The following is a 25,119-nucleotide window of genomic DNA, read 5'->3' as shown; positions in this document are numbered from 1 at the left end:
CCTGCATGATTTGCATCCTATTTTTTTATTTCCAACTATTAGAAATGTATATTTCTGTGTAAAATATTCCAATTGACTTTGATTCCAGCAGTCAGGCAAGTTGTCAGCCTTTCCTACACTGCTTCCCTGCTCTGCTCCTCTGTCCTCCTCAAACTGCTGGGCTCCTCTGTCCTCCTCAGGCTGCTCTGCTCTCCTCAGCCTGCTCACCTCCTCTCCTCAAGTTCCTCCACTCCCTTCCCTTCTTTACGCTGCTCTGATCCTCTCTCTTTTCCAAGCTGCCCTGCACGCCCATCACCTGCCTTGTTCTGCTCAACTCAGCCCCGGCCCAATTTAACCCCTGGTTACGCCCCTGATAAAAGGAGAGAATTATGACAAAAGTTAGGTTTCCTTCTCCGGTACTTTACTCAAGTGAGTCAACAAATGCAACACCTTTCAATAGTAGCTACACAAAAAGCCTCTTGTAAGAGTACATACACTTGTCTATTAACACTGTATTTCAATCATGAGACTCCTTACTTACCACAATATCATTGATACGATAATATAATTGAAGAGATAACAAAACCTTCACAGAATTATTTAACTATTAATATAAAGACAACATATTACAATAACTGTGCATACACAATACACAAGATGGCGGCTAGCGCGCTACGCAGTGTTTGTTTATGTAATCGTGGAGATGTTACTACGGTTACTACACACATTCTCGGCTATCACACACATCAGCCCGAGCTGATAAAAACGTAATAATAATAATAATACACTCAATATTTCACACAACCGCTTTAAAACACTCCTTACACATGTTATGTTATAGTTTGGCCCGATTTGCTATGTTGTTGTACTATACTTTGTACATACCTCATAAAAGTGGAGAATTATGACAAGAGTCAAAGTTAGATTTCATTCTCCGGTATTTTACTCGAGTGAGGGAAGTGCCGCGAAACCATAGACATAAACACTAGATGGCTCAAGGGGGAGTCGCCAGCGTAGCTCACTGTGCGGTGGCCATCTTGCCACAGTCAACAACTACTGCTACAGCTGTTGTAAGGTGAGTGATCTGCACACAAATACTCTTAACTCGCTGGAATCTTGACTGATTTACAAACGGTTTGGTTTATTAGAAACGTTATTAGTGTAAGCATTGGGTTGAGAGGTCATGTGTTGTGAGCATGCGCAGTCTGTCCTGGAGTGGTGAAGGAGAGTGTGGTGTGACTCGACAAGAATAAATAATAAATAGAGGCGCTATCTGGGACGCTCCAAAAAGTACTAAGTTCCTGAGTTTTTGTTACACAGAAGTGTCTTTGAAGCCTTAAAGGTCCCATGTCATGGCCATTTCCACTGATCATAATTCCATTGTCGAGGTCTACTATAATAGATTTATACTGTGCAATTTTCCAAACTCACATTGGTTTCGCATACAGCATCTCTGTAAAGTATGTATATTCAGCAGTATTCACTCTCTCCACTAAACGGCTCGTTGCAGCTCTTGCCCCCCCCCCCCCCCCCCCCCCCCCCCCCCCTCCCTGTGAGCCCAGTGTGCTCCGATTGGTCGGAACCAGTCGGGACGTTGTGAATCGCGCTGAGCTGTGATTTCCTGGTTTAGCGATACACAGCGAAACACAGCCAAACTCATCCTGACCACACACAAAGTCACAGCCGAAGTAAAAACAATAAGTGTGGCTTGATATTGAGTAAGAAAAAGGTTGATAAATGCTGTGAGAATGGGTCTGCAGAGAGAATTTCGCCGCGATCCCAACTGTCTGTTATCAGCCTGCAGCCAGGGAGGAGAGATCAGCAGAGCTGCCTGCACTGAGTGTGTGAGGAAGTCCGTGGATTGGTCAATTTGGACCGATCAGCGGGGGCTTAACGTAACAGCTCCACGGATTGGTCCATTTCGTTCCGGGGACGACATGACATCATGATGTACCCGGAAGAATCAAATGGACAGTGACGTATCTCCAACGAGGCGTTTTGGGGAGGTATTTTCTGTTTTAGAGTTGTACTCGCTACATGTTGTACTTTGAGGGTTTTGACTCTGCACACCGTTTACATGCATAAAAACCTTCATAACACACAAGGGGACGGTAATAACCGGAAAAGCATGACATGTCACCTTTAACACCTCGGACGTTACATTATGGCTATGATACAGGAGACAACAAGACATGTTGAAAATGATGATTATAAGTGTGCAGTATCATAACTACATCTTTGATGTTTATAACAAACCAAACCGTTTGAAAATTGGTTGAAAATTGAGCAAATCTACAGTTATTTCAATAGTGCACCATAGACATAATGTTATGAATGAGTGAGCTGCCTGTGGCAAGATGGCCGCCATGTGGCAACGTCGGTCTCCATTGGCCAGCAGCGCGGGTGAGTCATCTAGTGTTTATATATCTACAGTATGCGCGAAACTTATTATACATCCATGGGCGAAACCCCCCAGATATGTGGGCGGAGAAAAGAGCAATCGATCTCCGTCTCCCAGATCAAGGCCATCTAGTCGATCACAGTTTAACAGATCAGACATCTCCAAACGAACACAAACAAGCACAGACAGAATACCTTCTCATCCTTTCCAAACATCCTACTATTAAATCATTACCATTTATATATATAATCATTTTCCCCTTAACAAATGCTTAAACAACGAGCAATTAACTTTCTCTCCGGTTACTATAGTAGCAGGCCATCAATGCACCATACCCACCTGTTACAAGTGCACAAAAACACAAATTGATGAAAATCAGATTCTTAAAGCAAAACCATGTATTGGAAAGAGAGAAAACCTAACCTGCAGTACAGATGAAAAAAGGGATAAAAAAAAAAAATCATGTTAGTCTTAAAAAAGTAGGGCGGGAATGATATTGGGCTGATCAAATAGACACCTCATGCTATGACTGCCATCTTTTCACTCACAGAACATATGGAACAGGGATTCTCAGATCGCAGCCATTAAAATAACTTTGCTCTCTAGAGGTAAGCGTTACAGAGTCACTGTGAACTAATCAGTGGTGTGTTCAAGCACTTAAATGGCGGTTTCTATTTACAAGTCTAAAGCACTGGAACTTCATGCTTACCTTGCAAAAATGTACCTCCCAATTAACACGATTAAACTAACCCACTTGTCTTCAACTGAAGGACATGACCAGAATGAAATCCTGATATTTGAGCCGCAGTTTCTCTTTGTGGCATACTAAAAAGATCCTCTTGCATGTATGATGGGTGCTATAGTGTGACATTCTTCTACACACTCTCACTCTATTTCTATATAATGAGCCATGATGAGAGGCTGTTGTCATCAGGCACACTGTTAGTTAAACCATGTATACGTAAATGAGTGCACAGACCTTTGATGTTACTTATGTCCAATGATGCACTTTATGTGAAATAAATCCTATTAATTATATAAAGAATGGAGAAAAAAATTACAATAGTCTTAACACACCATGTACTATATTCTATATAGACATAGGGTTATATGAATTCACAATTTTAGAACTTATAGGAAGTCTTTGCTGAACACTGTAGATGATAACACATGAAAGTCTTCCTTTATTTATTGAAAGTCAATCAGCTAATGACAAAAAATGATTGTTTATAAAATGCAGTGTTTATCTAAAAATCAAATACTCATCAAATGAACAGACAACGAAACACAGCGGATTGAGTACATCTGCTGATGTCAAAGTGTAGCAACAAGACAACCAGAGACTACAGCAAAAATAATAAACTGTAGCTTTAAGGCAACATTAAAGGAGCTAAATTAAAACTGCTAAGTCACAGTGTACTCTTAGCAAGGAACGGCAGAATGGACCACGAACCATGACAGAATCAGTAATTGTTAATGACAAGCCAGAGGAGTAACGGAAGAAGGAGAAAGCCATTATCCAATTAATCTGCTTTTAGGGAACATTCTCTGTTGCTGACTGGGTAGTGATGGGCAAATTGAATTTGCATAGGTATGGCTTACTGAAATGTATTTCCTGTGTTAATATTCCTTCACATTCATGAGCACATTGGTTTTGTTTTTGATATCTTGGTGGTTTTGGAAACGTTACTTGGAACTAACTAAAATAATGAGGTGTACTTTCTGCACAATACGCATATTAAGACTGCTATATAAACACTGTTAAAACGTGTTTGAAAACCAAGGCTCCCCCATCATTTTTTAAATAAAAGGAACAGTACATTTACACTTAATCCTCATGTCTTTTGTCCCCATTTACCTGAAGACAGTAATCTCTCCACCACAGAATGAAGGGTTTCTATTTATTTCGCAAAAAACAGTTGCCAGCCTTTTCACAGTTCACAGCTTTAATGGTTCAGGTTACTCACTGTCATTTCTTTGTGCAAGCTGTACTTGGTTGGCTAAGAGCAAATGACACCAACTTCACCTGACTGTCAAAGCAGAAAAGACCAAATACATCTGTAACTAAGCAGAAGAGATGTGAATTAAAAGGAAGAAAAAGTAAATTGTCTGTAAATGTAATGTCAAGGGTTTGTAAATGATAGATAAATAAGGGCGCCTCTTCCTTACAAATCCTTAAGTTATCATTGTATGTTCATGAGAGAAGAGAGACTGCCTGTATGTCATAGCACGAGTGTAAACATAGATCAACTGTCACATCTGCCAATTTAAAACTTAGCCACACTCAAGCGATCTAATGTGTTGTTTACTCCAATTATCCATGCACAATCACACCTGCGTGGATGTGTCAGGGTGTTTGGATGTTGTTTGGCACATCCAGACAGGCGCCACCAAGGCACTGTTCTCACATTATCAATACATGATACTGAGGGCCCCATTCAGCAGGGTGACACCTTGAAATCGTCATTTCCTGTTTGCTTCAGCTTCTCTGCTACCATATGGTGCTATCTCCATGACAACCATGTTGGCCCTGGGTCTTGAGAGCTGGTGATCCAGTAAGCTTTGTACTGACAGTGTGCTGGAGGAGAGGAGAGAGGCTTTGATTGATAAGCAAAGCTGCCTACCTCAGGCTCTACTTGGCTCTGACAGGGACAAAACAGCAGTCTGCTGCGCCTGCCACTGACATTTGTTATAAATCATTGGCAATTTCATCAGTTGCGAGTGAGAGACAGAGAAAGCCACAGAGAGAGAGGGGGAAGTGAGTGACAAAAAAGAGAAATAGACACCTGTCTCTTGACATTGTTTATCCCATTTGTTTTAACTTTGAGCCCAGCATCCCTGTCCTTTCCCTTCTCCTTTTCAATTTCCGTCTTGGACTTCCTCTTATCCAGAGACACTTATCAGCTATTCACTACAGAACCTTATCACAAAGCATAAGGTCAAGACGGCTTTTCTCAAAACATTGTGCTGTAACTCACCTTGAAGGGTCAGTTCACACAAATTATAAAAAGAAACATTTTATGACACCTAGTGATATCTAGCCGTGCAAACAGTTTCAGTATTATCTGCTGGGATTTCAGATATCCATCTCTGACATTCCCGTTGCTACATCAAAACGATAAATGAAAAGTACATTTAATGTGGCCCAACTGACCCTGTGACTTTCGAGAGCCATAATGGGAAAGAATAATTCATTTGAGTGTGTTAAAGTAGTTGAGGCCCTGATTGCAATGGCCACAAGCATGTCACACAAATGTATATGGTATTGATGTCAAGTATTGTTTAAAATGCACTGTAGCTACCTGGCTGTACAAATGTATGCTATAGCTCAGGGGTGTCAAACTCAATTTCATCGCGGGCCACATCAGCATTAAGGTTGCACTCAAAAGGGCCGGTTGTAACTTTAAGACTATATAAATATACATATATATATATATATATAACATAATATTTTATATTACATTATTGCCTCTGCATTGGATTATTATTGGATAGGGCAGGGGTACTCAAACTTTTTTGTTAAAGGTCCACTTGTGAAAGGTCAATGGTCCGGATCAATGCCAGTAAAGTCGCCCCCCCCCCACTCAGAGCTAACTTGTACTGGAGAGCACATGTGTTTTAAAAAGCAGGAAATAAAAAAAGGAACTCACCTTGTGATAAACCTGCAAAAGAAAAACCATTTGAGCTCCATACTGTTTCATAAATAATCCTTGATGGGGTTTAGAACAGGATGGCGTTTTATCACAGCAGAATTTAACTTTATCTCCGGTAGAATTCTGATCAGGCATTAGCTCCGCCTCCTCCTTTTTTTTTTTTCAAACTAAGGACCCAAAATCCGCGTTTCTCTAACAGGGCTGCAAAAGAGGGGTTTGAGCAGTATGAGGCATGGCTACAATGGGTGAACTGTTTGGTATTTTAAGCAACAACAAACTTCACAGACATGTTTTGTATAGGTATGGCCCTACAATATATCTTTCCAATATAGTATAATAGGTCCACTTTAATTTACATCAGAATCAGAAATTCATTTTTTTTTTTTTTTTTTTTAATAATAGAACACAAGGTTCGGTCCGGATTGATTTGCAGTTCGGTCCGGATCCGGACCTTGGTCCGGAGTTTGAGAAGCACTAGGATAGGGTAATAACTTCATAATTAACTACGTCTGAGAGCAGAAGTCTGAGGCAAACCATTTCAAATAATTGTAAGTCTCTTCAGTGCGCTTGTCACAAAATGAGATGCACTGTGGGACACGTAGTTTATGGACATCGTGCTTCTGTAAAGTGGCATGAAACCATATAATAAACGTATTATATTTTTTGCAAGCTCTTGCGGGCCATATAAAATGAAGTCGGGGGCCGTATTTCGCCCACGAGCCTTGAGTTTGACACCCCTGCTATAGGTGATACCTGTAAGTCTGGGCGGTCATGAAATGAAAAAACTGGATTTATGACATATTGGCGAGATTACTTTCCCAGCCCGCACATTCTGCCAATTTCCAGTAGAAGTGTGCAGCTCAGATAGAAGTGATAAGGGCCTTGATGCTGATATTTATTAGCCGTGATAGCAATGCTGGTATTGTTTTCACCTTGTGTGTGACATGGTGATAAAATGGACTATTGCAGACACTGTAGCTGAATGTGCCATTGAGGCCATTTGGAGTACTTTGCCATAGTATTTAAATGTATGTCAGATTTTGTCTGCTTAAGCATTGCACCCGTGCAAGATGCATTCAAGAAACAAATGTGTAGTTGACATGAAAAAGATGGTGAATTGATCAGATGGGCGTGGTCTGAGCAAGACATTGCCGGGGAAGTAGCTTCTGCAGGTGAGAAAAGATGGCAAAGCTAAAGTTAATCTATCAATATATATACACGGAGAGTAGAGGCTTTCTAAAACTCACAATTTCAACAACCAACGTGAATACTTCAAATCGAGCCAATTATTAACGTTCAAAATTCTAATTGTGTCATCACTAAATGTGGCACAATAACCCCAAATGCCACAAACCCGGCTTACTGCCGCTTCATATCATGCTTTATTTGACACTTATGTGAACACGTATCTACACGTATTGATGTTGTTCATCAATGTTGTGACCCACATTTAATCTGCATTGCATAGTGTGATCATTTTATGTTGGTGAGAGCAAAATAGCAGTTTGAGCATTTGAAACTCATATGTTCTGCTCTGGGCTTAAAGTTATACCTGGAGCTGGAGTGGTAAAAGAACGCACTTTCCCCCTTCCATTTGGCAAACAAAAAAACAGCCAGGGCGGCATTCAAAGGGTTTCTCAAAGAACTAAACCACACACAAACAGTCTCCAGACAGATACGCATCCACATGTTTTTTTCCTCTCCACACCCTCTCGCTCTCCGTCTGTGAGGCATCAATCAACCACCTCTGAAATCTTGATAAAGCTGTATCAGAGGTGAGATGGTCTGTAGTCATTGTTTGTTGGTATTTATTTATCTCTGTTTGGATCTTCAAAGTAGATCATTTAAGCTTACGAAAGTGGATGTCAACTCCTTTACCCCCTCATCAAAGTACGAATCCTTCACAGTCTTGGTAACTGGGACGAAACAAAAGATAATGACTTACATCTAATAAAAAAAGATGATATAAGTGGGATCCAAACCAGTCATCTACAGAGCCAGTGAGAACTGTCAATGTCTGAAGTCGAATTTGCACATGAAAAGTGCAGTGGTTTAACGTTAAGTGTTTCATTATTTGATTCCACTACATTTCCAGGAGAAGATCAGAGACTTTTCTCTTTCCCTGATCTATTTTGGTGCCCATCATTTTCTCCTCGCTAACACCTAAGACAGAAAATTATCCATTAAAAAAGGAAAATATGCTTAATTTAGTCATTTTGTTCAAAGCAAGATGTTTTTAAAAGTGACACAGCAGAATGACAAGCTGGAAGGCCAGCAATTATAGTAATTAACTAGAAAATGTCATCAAGCCATCAAGAACACTTTTAGCTCTTACAGTACATGCTATTATATATTTATTTTAGAAGAAAATTTCCCTTTTGAACCCTTTACAATGTTCTCTGCTCAAGCTTAAACACACCCACAATTCATTTATTCACAGTTCCTTCACATGGCTATTTTTTGTACAGAAACCCGTTGACTATTTCTTGTATGAGCGATATTGGATCATCTTTTAGTTCTGACCGTCTCGCTCACGTACAGAGGCTCCATGTAATCACTCACCTCTCTGATAAATCATGTCCCCTCTGCTGTAGCCCAAACACCTAACATTGTCAGAGCTCAGGCTGGGCTCACTGGAGAGGCTGATGGATGATTAACAGGCAGCTACACTCTTCTCTCTAAAACCTTCCTTGGTGGATAAGCCTTGTTCATTAACCCTTTCACACTTCTGAGCCGATGCAGGCTGGACACTCTTACACTTTGTCTTTGTACTGAGAAAAGAACAATAAGGGAAGATGTTATCCAAGGGCCACTTCAAGTGTGAGTGAGTGAGGGAGAGCGAGCGAGAGAGAGAGAGAGAGAGAGAGAGAGAGAGAGAGACCCCCTAAACACACCAGGAGCGTCTGCGCCGCGCTGCGCCGCGCTGCGCTGCGCCACGCTGCGACCTCCTCCTGCGACCTAACACACCAGGCGCGTTTCAAAACGTTGCGGAAGCGGAGCGTCGTGTGTGCAGCCTCGCAGTTGTTGTTGATTTTGGAATATTTCGTGGACATTTGTACTCCTACAAGTAGTAGTCTACGTAGTTAAATGGTTTATGTTTGTGTCTGTTTAAATCGTGTTTATTGTTGTTATTTCCTATTTTGTTGTATTGTAGACTACAGACACAGTTAATAATAATTGTAATATTCCAGTTATAAACGACATGAATCAAAGATGTGTTGCTGTATTTTAGTGGTAAAAAAATATGCATTCATCATCATAATTATTGTATATATATATAATTTACAGTGCCTGTAAACCGGAGGAGAACGCTGGCATGTATTCTCCTACTTGAAAGACGGTGGTGGGGGGGAGGAGAAGAAGCCGGTTTTGGGTGCACCCCCTCAACCAGCAAAGCAGACAACAAGGTGATTTTCATCACTTCCTGCCTGCGCCGCGCTGCGTCAAAAATAGGATTCATCCTATATTTTAGAAATTCCTTGCGGCGAGGAGCTTCTGGGATGCTTCGAGCCGCGGCGCGGCGCGGCGCGTCTGGTGGAATAGCACCCATTGACTAGAGTGGCCGCGATCTTTGCGAACGCCGCGGCCGTAACGCAGCGCAGACGCTCCTGGTGCGTTTAGCGGGTCAAGCTGCTGTAAAATATAATTTTTCCCCAGTGCGGGATCAATAAAGTGATTATCTTTCAAACAAACAGGAAGGGTCTCTTCAAAATATTACAAATGTAATCTTGAAATCAATTATTGTGAAGCAACAACGTTCACTTTCATAATTCAGTCATCACTCCTTTGGTATAAGAGAGTCTACAGAAGTATAGTAAACATGAGCAACTCTCTTTCAAATCCACAAACTCAAATGCTAAAAAATGTGTGATGCATAAGGTTTAACAAGTCAGGAACTGGTCCCTAGAACGAATGGAGAAAAAAAAGATGTTAAAGAAGATGTGAAAGCAAGCACCCAGGGGGATGTTTTGTGTATGTGGGAACATTTTCTGTTTCATAACTGAGAACACCACAACTGAATAGAAATACTTTTGGTGTGAAAAAATAAACATTCTGTCTGGTGAAGCTATGCCGTGGACTTTGCTCATTAAAACTGCTCAACACATCGAGGCCATGCTATCCAAAGATTCTCCACATGGACACGATGCAGTACTGCTCAGATTGGGTTGCTGGTATCTCACACTGTATATGTTTTCCATGGAGCGGAGGTTGTTGAGGACAAAACACAAGTACAGTCACACTGGATATTGTTTTGGGATACAAATAAAAGAAACAAAGTCAGTGTCAGCCTAGTGTGAAAATAGTCCACAATTCCAAGCAATGGAGAATATCCGTTTTAATAGTAAAACAATTAGTTTTATATGCAAACTATATAAATACATTATCCTCAAGTCTACATTAGCATAAGGCTCATATCCCTTATTGTTAGAAAAATAAAATGTGTCTATGATATGACATTAAGCCATTTGAATCTTGAATAATTACCGTGACTATTAATAATTGCAAAGCATTAGGCTCATATACTGTGCATATATATACACACCTGTATGTCTAAAATAGAATTGAGACAAACTGAAAATGTACGACACATCCATAGTGTTGCGATAGTGCCATTAGCATTTCAATTCCAACACTGAACTATACTAACTGAATTCTTCTATGCCAGAAGCGCTATACACAGTGACACCCATGTAAATCCAGCACAAGTGGTGTCAAGTGTTCAATTGCACAAATTCGCAAACCCCTCACAGGTAACAATCATGTCATGTCCAATTAACTCGGGGTGCGTCTTCTGTTCCTCTGATCAGAAAGTACTTGAACGTCCACACGTACATATATGAGCAATGTGTGCCCTGCTATTTGTGCTGCAATGGGAATAGTTTTCATAGAACTGAAAAATAAATATTGCAAAGATCCATTCCTGCTGTTGTACAATGACAACTACAGTAAATGTTAAATACCACCAACATACGTTTTACTTTTACGTTGACATATGAAAATCACACTATTTAGGTATTGTTGGTAAAGATATCTAAGCTCAAAGCTCAATTTTAGGGTGAGAAAATAGTTGACTTGATGAAAGGCAAACAATAGGGGAAAAAAGGCTACAAAGTGTACTCTGAACTAAATCGTAAAAACACCACAACCAACAATGAACTCAGTGTATTTTCAACAATTCTATTTTTTGACAAACCCTCTGGACCTGCCACATGCTACATGTGTCATTGGCATCAACAAAGGAGCAGCCACTAAACATGCATAATATCTAAACATGCAAAAAGATCTTTGCAAAATTGGCTCCTAATTTAAGAAATTGTTGTCTATGAAGACCCACAGCCAAGCTGTATAAATGATTGGTGCCGAGTTAGAAGAACAGAGTACTGTAATTCATTTATTTGCTTCTGATCCAAGCCAAAGGACATATTAAAAACATTTGCAAGGGCATAAGGCAAACTTTAAGTGGGAAACAGCCACATTGGAATTATGTCTTTCTTTGTTCTTTTAAAGAAAATGAAATAATTTTGTTCTGGAAGCATTTAGAAGCTCACTCTACACTATGTGTATAACAACTGCAGATTTCATTATGAATAGAACTCGAAGTGAGAGTAATGAGGTACATAAAACAATAAAGCCAATACAGCCGGCTACATCCCAACATCCCTGCTAGACCTGCTCTGTTTATTTGCAAGTATCAGAACATTTCATACTGAAGAAGCAAATAGGCAATTTTCTATTATTTTAGCTTGCAAATGTGAGGTACGTTATATCAAAACAAATGTTAGAAATAATTGTGTTTGGCTGGGGATGTGCCTGCATGCTGAATAGAATCTGTGTGTATATGAGCGTGCATATCTGTGTGGCTGCCTGTGTGGACAAATACAGAACTATCTGTGCAATACATTTAGACATCCTCTTTCCTCTTTGTCTGACATTGTAATTACCATTTAAACTAGCCGGGATAATTACCTTCCACGTTTAGAAAATAATCAGGTTTGTACACAAATCAAGACTAGCCAGAGACGCCACAGCCTGACAACCAAAACAATAACGCAGTCTTCTGGGCATGGTTATTATGTTTTCCCTTTAATCAAAACGTGTATTAAGATTAAACGTGATCAATTATTGTATGATTTAGTTTTCCAAAGATTAGGGTATAAAGCCCTAAATCATTAATTATATTCTGTCAATCAATTTTCTGTTGAATTTGTTACAAATTCTAACCCCTACTCCCACTGGGTTCTGATGTGACTCATTAATTAAGGGTGATTAATATGGCTTTTTATAAAATATGTTTTACTGTCTCCCACACATTTTTACTTCATTATGAAAGCTAGATGGAAAACATTTTTGAAAAGGGTTCTGTGAGGCTCGGACCTTTTATCATTGAAGAGGAACCCAAAGAAGGTTCATGTTTGACTCTCTTCCAACAACAGGCACAACTAAGGTATATCAGGTTGGAAAACATTTATGAGCTTTTTATTTTGCTTTTGCGTTTTTGGCGATATGCATGTTACAATCAGCAAGTTGAAAGCAACAGCAATATCTAATGTTTCCAATATTACTCAGCCAGCTTGTGCCCCTCCACTTTGATTCAACTAGAAAATGAAATCCTGCAATCCTTTTCAAAAATCAAATGCTAAACACCCTGTGGAGGGGTGAACTAAATATCTTTCTCCATCAAGCCTTACAAAATATGTCCTAATCTCACTTTCCTTTTGTATACAACATCAGGTGCTTTCGCAAAATGTGTGGCTCTATTCTATTGGTTCTATCGGTTGTAGAAGAAAAGTCAACAAACTGAGCAGTAATTACTCTTTAAAGATCAATAATTTGATGTCTCAAGCAACAGAAATACAGAACATGAAAATGCCTGGTGCTACAGCACTGAATGAGCTATGGCAAGCTTTTTAAAATAATCTTTTTGTCTGTGACCTTTGCCAGGCACCAGCCATTTCCTTGCCTTTGCTCCTCTGCCCAGTATCTGCTTTATTGTGATGCTAAACAGTGAGTGTTGACATTCAGAAGGACCATGCCAAAGGACAGGCTGGTGGAAGCAGTAGAGAAGAGGAAGCCTTAATGGGTTCACCTGGAATGGAAAGCATCTGCTAGTCTCCACAGGCTGAAGGAGAGAGAAATGTCAAGTATGGTTATTACAGAGCAGGCAGCAGCTGAAGGAATTTTCACCTGAATGGAAGAAAAAGGCTTGGACAATGCAAGCGCACAAGCTATGCTCTATACATCTTTTCACATTCACACCCTTTCTCCAATAACATATTTCTTCATCGACGTCATTACAAATAATTTTACAAAACTTGGTTAAGGTGAAACTTCCCTCTCCTGAATGGCAGGGATAATCACATGCGTGTGAGGTGTTCATACATCTACAGAAAGTTCTGGAGTGAGCATTTCTTCATAGAATCACTTGAGTGTGTTTGCTAATTTGTACACCCGAGGATGCTAATCAAAGCTACTGCCAGACTAATGAAGCTCTTAAGCCCAGAGGCCTGAGACGCATACATGGCCTTGTGACTCAAAGCTACAGTAAGTGTCTACGAGAGGCTGTGTGTGTGTGTGTGTGTGTGTGTGTGTGTGTGTGTGTGTGTGTGTGTGTGTGTGTGTGTGTGTGTGTGTGTGTGTGTGTGTGTGTGTGTGTGTGTGTGTGTGTGTGTTGAAATGAATGCATATAGCTGTATACAGTCCGGCATGGGCACGTATGGGCATACGAGGATGGTATATAACTGATGAGCAAAGCCCAAATCTCACAGGGGAATCCGGCATCAAACAGACCCTGCTGCCTGAGGCCAGGCCTTCCTTCTCTGTCGGCGTGGAAACTCCTGTCGCTGCACTTAGAGCTTCAGGCTCAGTGTGGAGACACATAGCGAGGAGTGGCAGCAGAAATGACAGCCTTCGAGAGAGACGGAGAGATGAGGCAGTTTGAAAGAATGTGATCATTTTATCACCAGAGACTAAAGTGGCCCAGATAATCATCAACAACAGGAGCCTGTTTCTATCTCTGTGTGAGTGCGGAGAGCTGGAGAATGGTATCTGGATATGGGGCTGCTTACAGATCTGCTTTCGCACAATGGTGAGTATAATTTTGGTGAGTATAATTTTAAAAACACACATTACCCCCTCTCATCACTAAAGTCTCCACCTTCCCTCTGAGTACATGCTAAATGGCTACCATAGTAACACATGCAAACAGAGATGTGACTCTTTCTGCAGAGGCCCACAGTGTGACCAGTCGCAAATGTTAGCCTAAAGCAGAAACCAAACAGACAGCCTTCTGAAAAGATAAACAAATAATGGAATAATACTAAAGTGTGACAAGTTGGAAGCAGGGGGAAATGAGGGGGGAACATTTTGATTTTCTAACACTTTTTACCAAAGGTATTACCACAGAGACCAAACTCAAGCACCGCCCTGTGTAGAGGGCATATATATATAAAGGGGAGATATAACTCATTTCCGTCCCGTAACAACAGAAGTTCATATAATCATCTCCCAAAGCACTTCTCTCCCTGACGGCTCGACGATATGGCTTCCAGTGTTGGTAAATGTGGGAGGACCAGGAATGTGTGTGGCTGGGCGATAAGGCTGCTGTAAAATTTAATTAGCACAAAGCCATGGTGAGAATGACTTAATTTCTCACTGCATTATTAACTAGAATACTATGTAAGAACCTGGTCTCACTCAATGTTCATAACCGGCTCATGAGAAAAAAGGGTTGGGCAAAGGGAGAGACAAAGAAAGACAAAGAAAAACATGACGGATTAGTTGTATAAAAACGGAGATATATCTAATCTAAATCCCTTATAAACCTTCCAACTATTTACCCATAGGCTTCCTGCCTCTGTTCCCTACACATAAGGTGTGTATCGAGTGAGACAGCATACGAGACAGTATCATGTGGAAAGAAAAGACGAGGAGGATCACAAGAGCCGTCTGAATAGCAATCCTACATTAGCAGCATAACCTACTGTTTGGGGCCTGAGCTGGTGTGAATGGGCTGATTAGGGTCCTTGGCTCGACATGCTGAACACCAGTTTCCATTTCACAATCCACAGCCTTTATTACAGCCCAGCTTTCTCATAATCCAGCAAAAGTGGATATCTGAGGAGCCTGATCGGCTTAGGACTTGGCTAAAAACGTGGGATGTACTGCAGAGACTTTGAGGATAGTGCAGAGGTGTTCGTTATCATCTGTTTTCTATTAGGACTGAGTGGGCACTGTTGAGCTCGGTGTGTGTTTGTGCATGTGTGTCCACTCTACTCTCATCCATCACACTGACCTCTCCAACCAGTCAAGTGAATACACGGTACAACATTTCACTTTCTCATCGTCCTACATTTTGGACTGAGCATGGATTACAGCTTTAAGAATAAGGCTATATTTGCCCGAGGTGCGTTAAGCTTGGCCTCGTAGCAAAGGCTAATACAGTCATTATTAATTTGAACACGTGTGTGCATCACAACTTAATGCATTTCATTGAAAAAGGTATTTGACTCAGGAAGCAGCACTTCTATAACAGCACAAGTGGGAGCCATTAAAATAAAATGTTAATTTTCTGTGTCCGTGCCTCCAAGGCAAACATGATACCAATCACATTGAGTGACTTGCTACATGGAAAACCATAATCTACAGCCAAACATGTTCAGAGAGAAATATGTTTTATGCTAATTTTGGTCTCTTGTAGAAGCTGAGCACTAATGTTTCATATCCAATAAATGCCGTGTTGTGCTGATTCCAGGCTAAAGGTTAGAGGTGGGCTTGGATGTCACTGGGTTAATCACCAAGAGAAGATAAGAAACAAATTAGGACATTTAATTACTAACTACTTGAGGAAAGTTGTGGCCAAAGTGGCCAACAGGTCAGACTGTATTGTACAGGGCAGCTCCTGTGTGGACTGTGTACAACTGGGTAAGAGTGCAGCAGGGAATTTCCGTAAAAGAGAACATTGTTCTCAGCAAAACATGAATAAAAGGTAGTTTAACATATTTTGTCCTTAATTGCTCTCTACATCCCTCGATTACCATTCCATAAGTCTCACTGCGCAGGCTGTAGCTAATTACACTAGCTCTCTGTTACGGTGCCCTCTAGCTCCATCTGTTCCAGGCAGTGCAATGTCCGAAACGCACGCGCATGCGCACACACGCGCATACGCACACATGCACGCGCATACGCACACACACACACACACACACACACACACACACACACACACACACACACACACACACACACACCAAGTGCAGCACTTCAGACAGACAGACAAAGGCAGGTCAAGATACACATTCCCATCTGGATACCCCTTATTCTAAGCACAGTTAAACATATTAACCACCTATCAAGTGTGGCAGTAAGAGAGAGACTGTGACTCCGAGATGATTGTGGACATGAATACAGAGAGCACTACACCTGTCCAAGCTGCAGACACAGCTAATGCCCCGACCCAGTAGTAGCCTTTAACCTTTCGCCTGCACATCATTAAAACACAGGGATTAAGCTGACGATTCCTATGCCCTGTATGCATGAGGGTTTATGTGGAAGGGGAGAGTGAGCACTCCAGTGTTCAGGATAAGGAGCTCTTTGGCAATAATCTGTCACTTTAATGAAAAACACAACGATAACAAAAGAGATTTATATGACTTATTTCAACAAGTACTTGCACACGGCACCTTGGGAGTCAGTGAGGCTGAGATGAGGGTTTGCTTCGAAGGCTGAACTGACCAGACAGTGCCTGGAGAGATGTTTTCAGAAGGACACAGTTAAAAAGCTATGGCTGCTTCATATATTCAATTTGCAGATTCAAGTCTCTTACACCTGTGTGGCTAACCACCATCGATCCATCACTCTGTGGAGTGCAATCCAATTTAGAGTGCCGAGGAGTCCCAGAGCCCTGCAGCCTTATCCTAACCCGGGCCACAGCCACCACAAAGCCTGCTTACCTTCATCCCCTGAAGTCTGCAGGTGTGTCTGTGTACTTTTAAGACTACGGGAGAATGTGTGCTCAGGGAGACTGCAGACCAAGCTAACGCCTTAGCTGCTGGCTCATGTTAAAGTGTGCTGAACCAATTTAGGAGTAAGGGAGAAGAAGCAAGAGAGGAAGTGTGGGGGGGGGGGTGCTAGAAGCCCAAGCATGATCCCCTACTTAAACCAAAGACTCCAGCAGGAGGAGAGCAGGGAGGAAGAGGAGAACAAAATGATGAAAAATGATTCTACAATCTGAAGCAAACAATAAGGAATCATTTGAATCATATGTTCTATTACATGCCAATAATTCTACTCATCATGACTTCGAAGTGAGGTTGAAATTCCACACTTAATCACCTTCTGGTAAGAAAATAACAAATATACAAGGTTAAACCAAAGTTGTGTTATTTAATAAAGAGTCATAGCATTTAATAGAATCAATCTTATTTCCAGCTTGAAAGGCCAGAGGTCCTGCACTAGTAGATAGCACCGAGATCTGACCTTGCTACAACAGAAAAACAAGCACTTTATACAGGAAAAAGACACAATTGGGGAGGTCCCAGCTAGGGAATTTACATCACAGGCTATTGAAATGTTGGCCAGACGAGCGAAACGTGCATACATGCTAATTACAAACCTAAGATCCATATGATAATTGACTGACAATGGTCAAGGCGACACCCTTCTGTCTGTCTGAGAACATTTAGTAGCTAGGCGTGAATTTAAACGCTTAGAAAATAAAGTTAGTGACATTATATATAATTAAATAAGACTTGTGATAAATGTCTACGATACGAAGCACAACAGCTATAATCTAGTACACAAGTCTCATCGAAGTTTGGTGATGGGGAGCACAATCTATTGGTCGTCTGATTTGTTGCTGACGACAAAAGGAAGAAAACCCGAGTGCACTTGAGTTTCCCTTGGTAGAAAAGCTTAATGGCACCAAGCAGACTGACCATTCCAATCTCTCCCCATCACTACTTATTAGAGTATCTTCTGGCACAGATGTTGCTGTTTAAATTCTCTTTGCTGCTCCATTGGAGTGCAGCAACACCCCTGAGATCAATTATTAAAGGGTATTTAAAACTGTGGGAAAAGATGGAAGTAGGGTGGTGTAAAACTGAAAGCATCTGTTTAAGTGCGTGTGCCGCCAACTAAACTTCATCACCTCCCGACTAAACACGGAGCATCCTGTGAGTTTCACTCAATCCAGCGACTAAACCCAGGGCAATTACAGTCTGGATCTCAGTAGGAGAGAAGGAGCGCCGAGAGAAGGGGTGCGGCAGGAGAAGTGGAGAGACTTCTTACCAATAACAGGCAATTATGTTCTGGGAGGGCTTTTGTCAGGCCATGAGAGTATAGAAAAAGACAGCGGGGATATGGCATAGTAGGGAAATGAGGAGGAGTGTTATTTAGGAGGCAGATGGCAGAGAGGAGGAAATTAAGATGAATGGGCACTGAGAGGGCTGAGCTGGTGCTTGGGCTGGGCAAAGAAAAAGTAATTAGCTGTGTTTGCTCTGGGAGGCTGGCAGTGAGGATGATACCTGCAGCGACAGGCTCAAGCCTCGAGCTTTATTAGTCAACAAGGCCGTGTCTGATGCGGCCAGCAGGGGGCAGCTGGGCCAGCCACCTCGAAGGACCTTCTTACCAGTACAACACACCATGGGTTCTTTTTCACAAAGTGGACACTGAAGCACTTTCACTCACTGTCATGTATTTGTACTCTAATCCCCTGTAAATACAATGTAGCTCTTTGTGTGTTCTCTTCAATACTACCTGACTCTCCCTCTCAAACACAAACAAACAGCACTTTCACAGCAAGACCATTTTTTGTTATTCTGCCCCAATATTCTTCAGTTGCACCCTTACCAAGAGGCTCTGTTGTTCTTCCTCACACCATTTCTCTCCATTTCTTATGCTTCAGCCACCTCTATCTGTCTCTTTCCTCCCACCCTGTATACCTCCCTCCCCCTCGCCCCTTTCCAATCTAATTTCAGATAAGTCGTAGCCGAACAACAGAGCAAGGCCCTTTATCATTGCCATCAATGATGTGGGTGGATTGAGCATGAATAATTGTATTCATGTAGCCTGTACCCAGCCCACAGGGATACCAATTACAAGTAATAAGAGGTAATAGGGTTACAACGTAATTTTGTAAGTGCCTCTGTTATGGTTGTAGAAAACCTTTGACAAGAGAAGAAAGATGTTGTTTATTTAAGCCGCAGCAACATATCTGTTCACGGCTATGAATAATATAGGACAATTTCATTTGCTATAGTTAGTTTACCATTACACAAGGAGGTGGTATAGTATAGTTACACACACCTTGACATTTTTATATTCAAATTTAGTTTTTAAATGATAACATCTCAAATAGATCTGACAGAATTGAGTTTGTGTAGGTGCGCATGTCTCACTGCTCTTCAAGAATGTGCAATGCAAAAGTTAAACAGTTAAAGATGATTTATTATTCTCCATACAATTCTAGGACTCTTGACATATACTGTTGTGTATAGATATGAGACGTTTAACTTATATAACACTTTGAACATTCACAGGCTGCATTGAAAAGCATAAAGTCAAATTCAAAAAGCTGCAATTACTGAACAATTTGAGGAAACTTATGTCTGATCTGTCATCGCAGCCCACACACTGCTTTCAAATAATATCAACCCTGCTTCTCCTAGTCTGCACATCACACTGCCTCAAACAGTGTTAGTAATGCCCTTTCACACTTTCAGAAGGCCCACACAAGATCACAAACACCAAAAGGACAACTGAGATGGTGGCTGGACACACACAAAAAGCAAGACATACGAACTGGTGAGAGGAATTTGCAATACATGCCAGATATGTTAAGGACTGGCTTCCAAGAGCAGATGGAAAGACAGAGCTGAGCATGCTTGAGGCTTTAGCTTTGTGGGTTTCAACTGTGTGTTTTACCATGGTTAACAGGCCTGAGAACCTGGCGGAAGGAGCTGGGGCTGATTGTCTTCTGCTGGTTATCTGTGGAGGGCAGTGGGACACATGATGCAAACATATCTTACAGTACTAAGAGGATCAAAAAGAGGCTGAAGAATGGCTGTGAAGAGAAGGTTATTAACAACAAGGGAACAGCTGTCGATTGCAACTATAGCTTAAAGGTGGGGTAGGTAAGTTTGAGAAACCGGCTCGAGATACACATTTTGTTATATTCCATGGAATGCTCTTAACATCCCGATAGCAATGAATATCTTAAGTGCTTTGACAAAAAATCCCTAAAAGAATGTCATCTGTGGAAGCCATAGTACTGTAAAAAGCACGACCAATCATTTTAGCCGGCCCGGCTAAAGTAACTGGATGGCCTACCTGCCTGTCAGCCTTCCATCTGTGCACAAACTTATCTCGTGCCCTCATTGGTCATGTGCGCGTACGTGTGTGTTGGAGGAGGGGCTCTGTAAGGAAGTGGCAGATTTCTTCCGGCTGTGTATTTTCAAATTCTAGCGTACTCGAGCTGGTTTCTCCAAAATTACCTACCCCACCTTTAATGGGCAGTCCATTCAAAACAGTAAAGATCTCATGTTGAATTCACAACATGTGTTTATTTTTTGGGTGTTTAGTGCTTTTTCTGGTATCCAATCATTCAACGAGGTAATGGTGTAAAGCTTTGAGCATTGTGCTCAGAGCAAGCATGTATACAAAAAAAATGAGTGTATTTTGGAAAAAAACTGTTTAGTTCACTCAGAAAAACAAACATATGCATCCAGTTGGAAGGTTAGGACGTGCATTTATCTGAATGGACTCAAAACATCGTCCAAATTATTTTCCAGACAATATGAGAATGTCTATGTGCATCTTTGTTTGTGTATACATTTGATCAGAGGAGATGAGACTCACCTCTGGGTCTTGGAGCTCTCTTCCTGCGGTCTCTGAATGCAGCTCCTGACTGTAGGGCTTCCAGCAAACTATCCATCACACCTGTCTCATCATTCTCTGAAAAACGCAGGAAGAAAAGAAAGGGGGGTGTTAGAAGACAGAGTAGAGGTAAGAAAACAGAATTAGATAAAGTGCACTTTCTTCTATTGCTGAGCTTTGCCATACTGTCTGCAAAAAACATTCAACGGCAGGACATTATATAAACACATTACATGTTACTGCATATAGAAAGCTGTGAACAAGCACATACTATATATTTCACATTGATTCAATAACAAAGTCAAATGCCTAACATATGATGGGTTTAAGTCCAAGCTAATCAACGTTGGCATGGTCTTGCAGACAACCTGCTGTGCAAATGTGCACCCTGGTGTTTGCAACCTTGTGCAGCGCAGTTGTGGATGCATTGTTGTGAAACTAAAAACTCATGAAGGATATTTACAATGTCATAAAAAGAGAGACATTTATTACAGGGCCCTGTCGAGCTGTCAATATGGTGTATTCAATGTAGAATACTCTTGACTTAAAATATAAAGTCCTTGCTTTGTTTCAGCAGGGGAAACGCCAGAATATAGATGTATTTTTGAAAGGGAAACGCTTTGAAGATATGACATGTAAATCATGCCTTGTGCTGGCACAGCTGAAATCCTGGCCGACACCTGAGGCAAAATGATGGACCCGGTTAGTGATTTGCAGTGAAAACAACCTCCAGTAGAAAGGAAGGAAATGGCTAGCAGAAATATGGGATTGCTGAGGGCGAACACACTGTCAATAGAAACTTTGTGCTGGTTGTTATGCAAATGTGAGTGTTTTCTTTTCAACAATACTTCTTTGGGGGCCTTCACATTTGAAGTGTTTGTCGACCTCCATGCAGATGTGAAGGACTACCTGCCACTGAACTGTACACTTCCATTCATGCATTTAAAGCTACAGTGCAACCACAGTAGTATTTGTAATACATTTGACGGCTGGAAGACTTTCACAAGCTGTCTATCAGTCTAATTTTGTTGTTTAGAAAAGTGTCCTCTTTGAGAGTTTGGAAAAAGATCGCTCTAGTATGCATTTTAAAAAAGAAAGATACTTATTGTTTTAAAGTGAGGGAAAAGAGCAACAACATTTTGAGGCAAACCTTAGATTGCGATCTTTTAATGTTAAAAAAACACTTATTTCAGGGGACATACTTTCATCAATGAGTGTTTGAGTACTGTTTGGGCATGCAGGCATCCAACATGCTAGCCTCAAGTGCACCAGATGTTGTCTTTACACTTTTGTATGGTCATTACTTCTTACTGTTTTCAGTCATTTTGGTTATAATGTATGTTTAACTACTGACCAGAAATTATATAACAAATACAATCATATTGTATGTCATTCATTTGGAAAATGTACACTGAAATTACCCATATATAAAAGGCAATATGTCAAACAGTTTGTTGTGTGTCTCATAAGGAAGAACCATCATTAGAAAAGGAGCAACATAAATACAAAAAAAACATATGTAACTTGAACTTTACATAACATGTCAACAACATTCAGCTAAATGTTGAAAATGCTTGCACATTGTGGACATTTTGTTAATATTCTGGCCCTGACTTTACAAGAGCAATGGAATCTAGATTTCTGCTCTGTATTTCTAGTTTGCTGTTACCAATGAGCTTTATGTCTAATACGGCTTTACAGCACAAAAGCATGCTGTCCAGTCACTGTGACATGCAATCAGAATCCGAACTTGCAACGATGCTGTGCAGGGGCTGCACAACTAATGACAGTGTTCAAAATCACACGTTTTGCCTTCAGATTAAGTATGACTGACAGATGAACATAGATTCGCTCACATGTAAACACTGTGTGGGCACATTAAGCTTGTCTAATAAATCTGTGTATGATGTGCTAGAAAACATTGTTAGCTCCATAGAGCTGTATCAGCCACAGTGTGACTGCTGGGTCCCTCAACTGATTAAGTGAAGAACATGATGTTCTGATGTTCTGATTAAGGTTGTGTGTGTGTTTTTCTCTCTCTCTCCAGTTTGTCTGATGGTTACCTCTAGAACTAAAATATAGCTGTATACTGTATTCTGCCCATTCTAAACCAACTTATTTGGCTTTATGTATTTGTGGATTACATCCGGCTTAGGCTTTAATTAAAGAACACAATTACATTTGCAGATGTCAGTAAAAAATGAGGCACATTTGACCAGAAAATCCCCATGCAAGGTGGAAGCAGGGGCATAATGAGTACATATTAACACATATTGCCAGAAGGTTGAGCTGGGGCAGGCTTCAATAAGGCAGACCGTGACCTGGGAAATCTTGCCTCCTCTAAGCAAATGTGCAGTTTCCCAAATATGATTATGCAGCATTCAAATACAACGACTTGCAAGTTTAGAAGCTAATGCAATCACAGCTGCTTTGCAATACAAAAACAAAAGTAAAAACTCTAAAATCAAGCTAATAATTTCTGTTGAAGAGGTGAGAGGTGTTGACACAAACTCTATCGATTGACAATAGGGTGGGGGATAGGGTGAACGTCTCAGAAAAGGATTAAAAAATAATGACGAAATTAGGAAATTCGATATTAGGTTCGGCCAAAGGCGCTTACCTACTTTCTTTTTTACTTTCCATTGTTCATTGGCAGCAGCAAATACTTTCCATAGTATAATCAGATGGGTTGGACATAATGGAGCTCAGGGTCGTTGTCGTTATGATGGTATTATGGTGAATTCTAATGATTTGAATTGGAATTAAAGTTTGGCATTTTAACCATAAGCGTTGCACGTTAACCAGAACAATTATAACTTCAAATAAGATGTCAGGTGCAAAGGTTTTTCACAACGCTTCACAACGCATAGAGACAAAAACAAAATCATATAGCAATTGTTTCTGTACACCATCCCTGATTTAGTCAGCTGCTATAAGACAAGCCTATATTTAGTATCACAGATGGTATATACACAACCTTAATCTCGTTATTACTAAAATAACAGACTACTACAAATGATATGCCAATGCCATATTGATATTAATGATTCAGATGTGAAAGGCACCTCATATTCACATCAAGTCCATATGATACATTTTAAAGTAAGTAACTTTAAAGTATTTTCATTATACATTTTCCTTGGTTAATTTTTACATTTTAAAATGAGTAAAGAATGTGCTCATTCCTGCAATTTAAAGATTCCAAAAGTACCTTTTTCAAGACATGTTTGAGCAAGTAATATGTACAGATGCTGATAGGGTTTGACCATTTCAAATATTTCAATGACGACTGGTATTGTGACCATGATCACCCTTTGCTGTCAACTGTCAGATGCTTATAAGCTCTACTTCCAAACTGAAACTCTTTCATGAGCTGTAAAGTACAACCACTACAGTCACACTGTGCTGTGCAAACTGGAATTGCATACATGTTCATACTTACATTACCATATTGAGTTTTCTGTTAACCTACAAAAAACTTGAAATCAGCTCCACAGCTTCTATTTTACAGGCAGAGGGTCCACATGGCGTTGAGCTTCAGTTGTAAAAGTCGTGCCCAAACCCCACACAAAGCTCCGACTATAAACACACACATACGGTGGATATATCACAGCCCACTTCCCTGCCTGCTTGCATCTGTGTATGCATGTTTTGTTTTCCATCTGCATTCTTCCTCTGTGCCCAGTTCTTCATCATTACACAGAGCAGAAAGGCAACACGAATTTCTGAGCAAAATCAACACTCCTCGGCGTCCAAATTTGTTTCCACTGCCGTGGTAATTCATCACAGGCGGCGAGCTTTACACTCCCCACAACACACATAGACAAATACACAAAAATACAGACAGCACAGAGAAAATGTGAAAAAGGAGCAGATCAATCTACTGCAACCTGCAGTGCGTGCCTTCACGTGCAGTACTCCGTTTGACTCCGACCCACAATAACATGAAAAACTTTGTGTGCCTCGGGAGGCAAGGAAAAAGAAACCTACTCAGATCTCCTGCCTCAGGAATATACAGACGCAGAAACAGTCCAATTTTACACATCAATCAAGAGCAACTGATTCAGGCCGAGACAGAAAACTGCTTTATATAATGAGACAAGAGGTACCTTCACTGAAAATCATAACACATATTTATTTACTCACACCCACATGCTCACCAACTTAGAGATCATAGATATGTCACATGGATGGTAATGGAGAAGAAACACATGG

General features: G+C 40.8%; 1 protein-coding gene across 1 annotated transcript in view; it reads right to left on the bottom strand.

Moving 5' to 3' along the window:
* Positions 1 to 25,119, bottom strand: part of LOC117441035 (protein diaphanous homolog 3-like) — a 188,885-nt gene that overhangs the window by 41,789 nt on the left and 121,977 nt on the right. The window contains exons 26-27 of the mRNA XM_071206648.1: positions 20,887 to 20,982; positions 19,954 to 20,016 (exon numbers count right to left, since the gene is read on the bottom strand). Coding sequence (XP_071062749.1) covers positions 19,954 to 20,016; positions 20,887 to 20,982 — 159 coding nt within the window. The remainder of the gene's footprint in view (positions 1 to 19,953; positions 20,017 to 20,886; positions 20,983 to 25,119) is intronic.

The sequence above is a fragment of the Pseudochaenichthys georgianus genome, chromosome 3, assembly GCF_902827115.2.
Source record: "Pseudochaenichthys georgianus chromosome 3, fPseGeo1.2, whole genome shotgun sequence".
In the NCBI taxonomy this organism is placed as follows: domain Eukaryota; kingdom Metazoa; phylum Chordata; class Actinopteri; order Perciformes; family Channichthyidae; genus Pseudochaenichthys; species Pseudochaenichthys georgianus.
Note: the sequence above shows the minus strand (reverse complement) of the source record. Positions and strands in the feature narration are given on the sequence as shown.